Source organism: Thunnus thynnus, chromosome 11, assembly GCF_963924715.1.
Source record: "Thunnus thynnus chromosome 11, fThuThy2.1, whole genome shotgun sequence".
Classification (NCBI taxonomy): domain Eukaryota; kingdom Metazoa; phylum Chordata; class Actinopteri; order Scombriformes; family Scombridae; genus Thunnus; species Thunnus thynnus.
The window spans coordinates 26,487,576-26,496,837 of record NC_089527.1 but is presented as its reverse complement, the minus strand read 5'-3'; the positions used below and the strand labels follow the sequence as shown (position 1 = coordinate 26,496,837).

General features: G+C 41.9%; 1 protein-coding gene across 4 annotated transcripts in view; it reads right to left on the bottom strand.

Moving 5' to 3' along the window:
• Window positions 1-514: 514 nt before the first annotated feature.
• The window catches only part of satb2 (SATB homeobox 2), a 55,237-nt gene continuing 46,489 nt past the window's right edge, over window positions 515-9,262 (bottom strand). For 3 of the 4 annotated variants that reach the window (XM_067604199.1, XM_067604203.1, XM_067604202.1), the window contains 2 exons: window positions 3,320-3,526; window positions 515-3,195 (listed from right to left, as the gene is read on the bottom strand). In XM_067604199.1, coding sequence (XP_067460300.1) covers window positions 2,716-3,195; window positions 3,320-3,526 — 687 coding nt within the window. In that variant the 3' untranslated portion in view covers window positions 515-2,715. The remainder of the gene's footprint in view (window positions 3,196-3,319; window positions 3,527-9,262) is intronic. The other variant, XM_067604201.1, reaches the window with a different exon arrangement.

The window sequence follows — 9,262 nt, the reverse complement described above, 5'->3', positions numbered from 1 at the left end:
CTTAACCGCAAGGTGACCATTAAGCCCCATAAGTAGCCTAATTCAAAACATAAAGTGTATGTGTGTACGTGTACATACACATAGACATATAGTAGATAATTCCACTGCTTACTTTTGGGCTGTTTTTTTACAATGCATTTCTATATATTGCCATTTGAAACTGAAACTGAAAAAAGTCAACATTAGGGACAGTGGGACTCATTCTCGGTGCAGACTCTTTGTTTTCAGTGTCTGCTGGCTAAAGAAGGACTCTGCAGCTTCCAGTAGCTCTAATCTTGTGGGACAGGAGAGAGAGCCACTCTGAGAGAGCTGGCTGAGTTTCTGTGTGAATTACTGTCACTCCCCACGCACTTATTAGAAACCCCAGCCCCTGTGGCTTTACACAGACCTTTAATTAATTGGCTCGGAGGACAGCTTGGCCCAGATACAATATTTGTGTCTTTGTGTGTCTTTGTGTGTGTGTGAGTGTGTTAGTAGTGAGGTGAAGAAATGCTTTTGAAATAAAAACAGTCCATTTTTGAATTCACAAATTTTTAATTCACTTCAACACTGAATGAACTGAGATTTCATTGGAACTGCGTTTGAGTCTAACCCTGATTCCTGTCATACAGAAAAGCACAATAATATCATACGGAGTGATCGACGTAATAATTAAAAGGCAGGTCATCTGGTTGAGTGTAGCAGCCAATCAAGACGGTCAAACAAGAGACTTATCAGCTCTCAGATATTGTTTTGAACACATATTTTTACACAACTGCACCAGACATTGAACAAAAAAAAAACAAAAAACAGTTTGAATTCTTTTTAAATACTCTTGTGATTGGATTTGCCTGGCACAATGAAATGAACTGATTTCACTGAGTTGTCCAAAAAGACACAAAACAAAAAACAAACAACCAAAAAAAAAAAAAAAAAGACAGCACTCTTCTGGCACTCCAAACTGGCTCAAACACCTAAAGTCACTCAGCAAAATAAAAAATAGATGTATATCAATAACAATTTATCCCATTTTGGGTATTTACAGACATTAAAAGTGAAGAATAGAGTCAAACTTGCCACATTTCTGTAATGGCTCAAAAAAGTAGATTGTCATCAACTGCAGCAAAAAAGCACAGTTTCGCTTTCTTATTTTACTATTTCTCTTTTCACCAAATCTCATTTACTACTTTTGGGAAACCAAACTATAAAAATAATACAACATGACAGGACTTTTCTTTAACCCAATAACACTCAGTAACTGCTTCTTTTCATTTTCTTTCACTCCTTGTCTTCCCCTTCTTTTAGGGCAGAGCGCTCTTAATGTCTCTTGTTATCCAAATAACCGCCCTGTTCCGAAAACCAATATTTAAAACCATGGAAATAAAAACTAAAAATAGCACGCAATGACTGCAATTCTAACCATAATAACAACAATAATAACAATAATGATAATAATAATCATGGATAAAGATAGCAATAAATAGGGTTGGTGAAGTTTAAGTGCGGGTAGGTGTGGTGAAACACAAGACTGTGGGCACCAATTAGAGAGAGGAAAAGGGGGAGAGTGAGATGGAGAGGGAGAGTGGAAGGGATGGACTACCGCACATAAAGTGACTGATTGTTTGGTTGCTGAATCTCCGCTCTGTCCTTCCTTTCTTGACATTTTTCTCGCCACACAGACGCGGGTGGAGCCAGAAAGGGTTCAGAGTCGTGGGTACACAGGCCCGAGTGTCCCTCCACGCCACATCCTCTTGATGTCGGTCCTCTTGCAAAACTGTCCGCTGCTCCTCTCATGAGTCATTTTTCAACCCTCACCGTTTTTTTGTGAGCCATCGAGAGGAGGTACGGAGCGGCGGGAGGCAAGAGTACAACACATCCACAAAATATCTTTGTGAACAATAAGTGCTTCATAGGACTGGTAGTGATTCTGGAGTGTGATGGTGAGGCGAGGGCAGCATCTGGGGGGTGGTCATTTCTTTTATCCCCGCAAATTAAACGAAGGTGAACAGCGACCGCCGTCCATCCGAGTTCTCAGGCAGGCGACAGCATTAGCAACATCAGTGTGTGTCCTGAGGATTTATAGGATTGTAGAGGTCTCAGAAGGCCCCAGGATCCAGTCCATAAATGTCACTCAGCGGGGTGAATTCAACCCAGCATGTAGGGAGTATGTCCTATGTGACTGTGCTCAGACTTTAGAGACAGAGGAGGAGAACAGTTCTTCTGGAGTGCCTTTTGCTGGAGATTGGCTGATTAGGAGAGAGTCCTGCGCTAATTTTGGTTGTAAAGATTTTTGTGTCTATTTGTGTGTTGAAGGCATGAGCAGCAACCTTTTTAATGAGAGTTTGTGACTGACTTATTTAAATGTTCCTGCTGGAAAAAACCATTAACATATACACAATCACTGCCGTGTCACAGCACACTGCAAACCTGCTGTCTTCTGCTGAGGTAAATTACAGCTGTCACTCTAAAAAACAGGTTTTCACAGATGTTTGTCTGAGATTTATGAGACTGTCATGATAAAGAGTGTGTGGTCAGTTCAGCGATGGACAGTATTTCAGCCCATTGTTTTCTTGATTAATGTGTGCCTACGTAGACATTTATCTCTCACAGTTTCTATACAGCCGCACTCCATTTATCAATTCATTATCAGTTCCTCATTTCATTATCATAGACTCTTTCTTTATCTTGTTTCCTCTCCCTCTCTCTTCTTCTCCATCCTCTCCTCTCTGTCAGTCTCTACCTCTGGTAGTCAGCCTGCTCTCTGGGACTGGATGAGGAGCTCCCTGGAGCCAGGGGGCCACCAGGCCGGCCGTGCCCCTTGTCCTTGCCCTCCTCCTGAGCCATGTTGGTCCCCGAGGACAACTGGTTGGAGTTGGAGCTGGATGAGGCTGGGGGCTGGTTCCCACCACTCCCCTCTGTGGACTGGTAGATCTCCTCAGCTCCGTCCTCACTGGACTCTGGGTCCTCTGAGCCCGAAAGCAACTCCTCTTCCCGGTATTCACTGACATCCACACCTCCGCTGGCTGCAGCTCCCTCACTCAGCTCCTTGAGGCGGCCGTGGTGCTTGACATGGTAGCGCTGGTTCTGGAAGAACTTGATGATGGTGTGCTTGGGCAGGTCAAGCTGTGCCGACAAAGTGTGGATGGCCTCCTGGTCTGGATACAGGCCGACATCTTGGATGAAGCTCTGCAGGATACCTAAGGCCTCCAGGGAAATCTAAAATGCACACAGCCAAGATTCAGGAAGGTTAGATGGATGGAGAATGTTTGGTAAAGCCAAGAGACACAATAAAGAATGATCACTTTATAGGTCCTGAGAGAGAAATTGTCCTGAACTGTACCTTAGTGCGTGATCGTGGCTTCTTGTTACTCCCGGCACTGCCAACATTGCCTGGCTGACATCCACCTGCAGCCCCTGCCCCCACATTCTGTGACCCCTCCTCATTCACTGGGGCAGGTAATGGCTCCTCACGCATTGGAGACAGGCGGTGCTCCTTCATCGGAGCTGGGGGTGGTCTGTGGAGTGCCTGCCGCGAAAGACAAAAGAGCTGATTAATGGGGCACAGTGACCCCTGATCAAGACTGCAGCCAGAAATTGTTTTAAAGTAAACACATGAAATAATGGTAACCATGTGACCACCCAGAGCTGCACAATGTGTCTTTTATCTTTTCTTTTTTTATCTGCCTTCTGTTCATTTATGTATGCATTATTATGCTCATAACAAGAATAAAACGATATGTCCGAAGTATATTCTGTACCTTACAGGACCCTTGTATGATGCAACACATCCTTATAAAACAACCAGTAACCTGTTTCCCTCCTCCAGCACACAGTAGCCAGGGCTGCAGGGTGAAGCGAGGGTGAGAACAAGTGTTTCACAGCTCACAGAGTGTCACGGTCTATTAACCCGCTCTGAGGCTGGCATTCAAAGTGCTATGTGCCCAGTGTACCTTTGACCTAATGTGTGTAAGATTAGCTCTAGTAAAACGCCAACCACCTGTCTGCCGGGAAGTCTCTCATTTACAAACTTATGACACCCGTTCACTATTTAACTAGCTCATTCAAAAACTCAGAGGGACAGATTGCAGAAGGAGAGAGAGGACAAAGAAATGTAATCATCTTCTATCAGTAATTAGATTAGGCCCGTAACAACTGCAGTGGTTGTACTTTGATAGTGGGAGGAAGAATGTTAAATATGAGATACACTAGTTGATAAAACTATTTATATAAATTTACTAAATAAAAACTGTTGCAATACTGAAGGTTTAGTAAGACGTCACACAAATTAGACAAGGCAAGTTATTTATACACCACCTTTCAAGTGAAAAAGTAAAACATCTACAAAATAATGAAAAGGTAAAATATGCATAGTAATAAAAATAATATAATACAGCCCCAAATTTAATTATGTAAAATCAGTGGTAGAAACATTTTCAGCTTCGATTCCAAAGAGTTTAGAGTCTGGGTAGTGCTCAGATCTGATTATTCCAGATATGTAATACATAGGAACAAAAATCTGTTTTGTGGTGCTTATTTTTAACTTTAAGAACAGTAAACAAACCATCAGTCACTTACAGTCTGGAACAACCTCATATAAACCAATCAGTGATTTATGAGAAAATAATATAATTTAAAAATCAGTGCCGTGATCTGAGAATGACCAAAAACCACAAATGTGTTATGTTTAACTGTATACACTTTTAGTACATTCAATCACTTTTACCAAACATCCACTACTAGGTTCATAGAAACCAAAACAGAGTTACAGATGGACAGAACTTTACTTTTGTGTCAGGCAACTTTTGTTCTTCGGATAACAGAGAGTGCAATATACAGATCTGACACACAAATGGATTAAGAATGCAGGAACAAAAGCTCTTTCCTGGCATATTCTTTCAAACCTAGTACACTATGCTCCTGCTAGAGGGATAAGATGTTACTGATTGGTTAATGTCCATACACAGGGCAGACTAATTGGCCTAATTCTTAGGCAGCGTTGCTAGGAAAATACCTGACTGTTTGCATTACCTCATCGTTCCATGGAAACCTCCTTGCTTAATTTTTGTCCAATTATCATTAATTTCATTATTATTAATTTCCGAGAACTGCAAAGCCAGTAAGACAAGATACATCATGACCCTGGTGATAAAAGGAATGGTTATCAGGTTCCAGACTACTGGACATTACCACACACTTTCCCATAAGAAAGTGCTGCAATCACTTTCAGCATTTACAACATAGATGATGCTCAATCATCTGCTTTCTCCTACAACGGTGTACCTGTCGCTACTCTCTTCTGTCTTCAGCTTGTCTTCAGATGATGATCTCTCTTTTTCTAACACTTTGTGCACAATATGATTTCATGAACAATTGCAATCTGACTATAAGTAATATATTTTATTGATTTTCTATCAGGTACCGTATTAGTTATGTAGATAACATAGTTTCCTTCAACAGTGTATATTGAGCCATTGGGAACAAGAATAAGTAGAAGAGGCTCAAGAATCGATCTTTGGGGAACTCAACTTATCATTTTTGTTTGCTCAGCCATGTAGTTACTACACAAAGTAGTTTCTTTTTTGTAATGATGGAAACTAGCATTCAAAAAGCTAAATCAAGTTGACCAACTATCCATTGTTTTATCAAAAACACTGTGTTTGTCCTTCACTGACATATATAAACTCCTTCTGATTGATTTTCATAATATTTTAGGTGAATTTTATAAGCTGTCAGCTGAAAATCCAATTAAAGCCTTGTTTAAAATAATCAAATTACCACCACCCACCACTTTGATCCAGACTGAAATTCTCAGTAGTGGATGGATGAACTCTAGTGACTTTGGTCAACCCTTGACTTCTCCTCTATAGCGCTACCATGAGGCTCATTGTTAAAAATTATATGTTTCACGTCATCCTGAGTGGAAATTATTTTCTTTTTTTGCGGAAAAACCAAAGATAGAAGACCGAGTGAGAAAATTGAGCAAACGGGATTAGAAGCTGTAGAAAGAGGCGTAGGAGAAAATGATTATAAATAGAGACAATGAGGGTGGGTGTGGAAATGTGTTTATTATTCTGATGGGTGGAACTCTGACTGACAGAGAGGGATCCTCTGACAGCCAGTGTGAGGGCTATTTGACAGCAGTGTGGAGGGCAGGATGAAGTGTTGGGAGGGAAAGTGATGACTTTGGTTGTTTGTCAGAAGGTAGTGGCTGTTGTGAGAGCGTTGTGGTCGTGTCCCGCCCGCTCGCTTTAAGAGCAGGGAGGGGCCTCCCCACTGGAATGCCCAGCTATAAATCTGTGGCGCATTAAAATTAAAGGACCCACATAAAGATAATAGTCATTCGCTTTTCTCTCCCTCTCTTCAATAATAACAGGGTATTACTTAAATAATATTGAGGGCAGGCCAGACCATGAAATTGCTCCAATTTCATTCGCAGGGGCTTTATTTCCAGGGGGGGAATGACCAATTTACAGGAATTCAGTAGGTTTTTAGGTTTTCCTTTTTTGTCATTTTTCTCTCTCCCTCCCCCGTCCTCTCTTTCTTTCACGCAAAGTGACGGTTTTAGATATTGAGAAAAGCCTGTAAGAATGCTGGAAAACCAACAACAGAGAGACTGAGAGACATAGGCCAGAAAAAAAAAATATATCTATTCCTGCCCTAATGAGGACCACACAGCCACAAACATTCCCCTTACAAACTTACTGAGACACTTAATAACTAAATTGAGGGTAAATCATGGAGAGGATTGTGAAACCTACCCTCCCTACCCCACCCCACCCTCCCCCATCCACAGACCTTCATCATTTCTGAGCTTATTTGGGCTGACAGCAAGGACTCTTGGATCAATCGCCACACACACATGCATACACTGATGGCGGGGCCTGGTCTCCCTCATGCACTAATGATGATGTTAGAGAGCAGAGCCAAACACAGGGCTGGTTGGCTCCTTCAAAGTTCATCTCGCAGGACTTCTTGTCTCTCTTCCTTCAACTCTCTCTTCTTCTCACACTCCTCTTTCATACCTTCCATTTTTCCCCGTCTAGTGTCTTTTCCTGCTCTTCTCTACTACCCTAATATACTTTCTCTTTCCTCCACCTCCCTCTCTCCTCAGGTCTAATGCATCAGGACACTAATGAAGTGGGTCTCTGCCAAGCCAACATGACTCCGCGTCCAAATCAGCCCAAAACTGGTGGATGCCAGGAGTCCCCCACCTCCTCTCTGTGTCCTCCTCCACCTCTACCATTCCATTCTTATTTCCCTCACTCCTCCTTCATGCTGTCCCTCCCATTGTAGCTCCCCATTTTTTAACAACCCGGGGCCATCTGTTCCAAAATATATACAAAAATATGGACTGCAGCATAAATCTGTAATAATTTGTTTCAATAACAATCGTGCAAAAACTGTGACTCTGGCACATAACCAGCAACTCTCAATTTGTCGCGTCACTGTCTTTTACTGGAAGCTTTTTCTGAGCTCTGAGCAGAATGACTTTAGATGTAATCAGCATCTTCTTACAGGAGGCAACTCAACAACTTTTGATGTGCAGGCACATAATATCCAGGTGAAAACCATTAAACTAATCTGCCTCTTTTTGTAAATATCGGTAAAAACTGTAATTAGTCATGGACTGATCATGATTACCATCTCTGGGACAGCTGCCCTTGGGACAGAGATGCGGGTAAAGAGGGTGCAGGGTGTCACTGGAAACTGCACATATCAATGTCCAACAAATCGCGTCAAAGTACACGACACAATAGGTTGTTTGTCAATGTTTGCCAACATTACCCATATCACCATCTTTTGATCCTGCGCACCCAGAGTGACATCATTTTGTTGGTGCTTCTCAAAATGCATGTGAAGATTATGAAAGTGATTCATATGGCTGCTTTTTAATCTTCCACCCCTATGGTTAAGGGTTGGTTAGCTTTAAAACTACTTGGTTAAGGTTAGGGAAAGATGGTGGTTTGGGTTGAAAAAGCACTTGGTAAAATCATAGGTCTGACCTTAACCAAGGTCAGACAAAGATCACAGTTAAAAGAAGAACTACTTGCTTAAGATCAGGGAAAGGTCGTAGTCGCGGTTAAAATAAAACAATGCTGACTGTTTGTATGAAACAGAATAGTGGCATTTCAAAGTCACTGGCTTTGTTGAGCCCTCTATCTTTTGCTATAATGATGTCATGCACCTTCCTCCTTTGTTTTCATAATCACACGACCACCTAGTCAGGTAAACATAATGAGCAATGCCGTCATTTTTCTGGTGGAGACAGTCTCCATTGGATGCTTACTCGTGTTGTATAAAATGAGTAATGTGCAAAAGATTGTAACACATGTTGTTATTCCTACTTCTACTCCCTCACAGTCTTGAGTGTAATTTGTTTCTGAACAAATTAAAACCTCGTCGCTGATTCCTGAATCTCACAGTTTATTTTTAACTTGTATCCCTCTATGTCATCCGAAGCTTTCACCTTCATCCCTCCCTCCCCTCCTCGTTACTCCTCCCACTCCTGACCGTTACACTTTGGAAGAAACTGCATGTCACTTCAGCGCAACACAATACAGCCCTGCTCTCCCCAAACCACAAGCGCTGGAGCCCCGCGGCCAGACCAGCTCTTCTCATGTCGTGATTCAATATTCCTGAAAAACGTCTCTTTTTTCCCCTCTTCTCTCCGTCTCAGTCTTTCCCTTTCTCTCCTCTTTTTGCTCTCTCTCCTGGCAACGTTGTGAGTGCACTGCAGTAAAATGAAAAAGTTTTCTTTTAAACGTAAATCAAGGCAAATTACGGTGCAGGACTATGAAAGAATTATAGAACATAAAATATTCATCTTCTCCTTAATGAGCTCTGGTCCTCCAGGGCCCCTGACTCTCTCTCTCTCTTTTCCTGTGTGTGTTGGTGTGTGTGTTTTGGGTGGGGGTGCAGTGTGTGACCACCAGAGAAACCATTAACACTGAGATAAATATGTAATGTAGGAAAAATCACTTTTCTGTTAGTTTTGTGCATGACTTCACCTTTCCTGTTAATCAGTGTGTATTTTTTCTCTTTCTCTCTGCTTCTTTCTGTCTGTCTGTCTGTCTCTTTCACTCACTCTTGTCTCTTACATTTGAATAAGTGTGTGTGGTTTATTTCATGAGGACTGGAACCAGGCTAAAGGAGTAGATGAGTCACTGCAGTTTCCTTTTTTTGTAAAATAATGCTTCTTTGATGAAAAACTGTATACACGTAATGTTATTGAGGCTAGCTGGGAGTGCAGCTTAGTGTGTGTGTGTGTGTGTGTGTGTGTGTG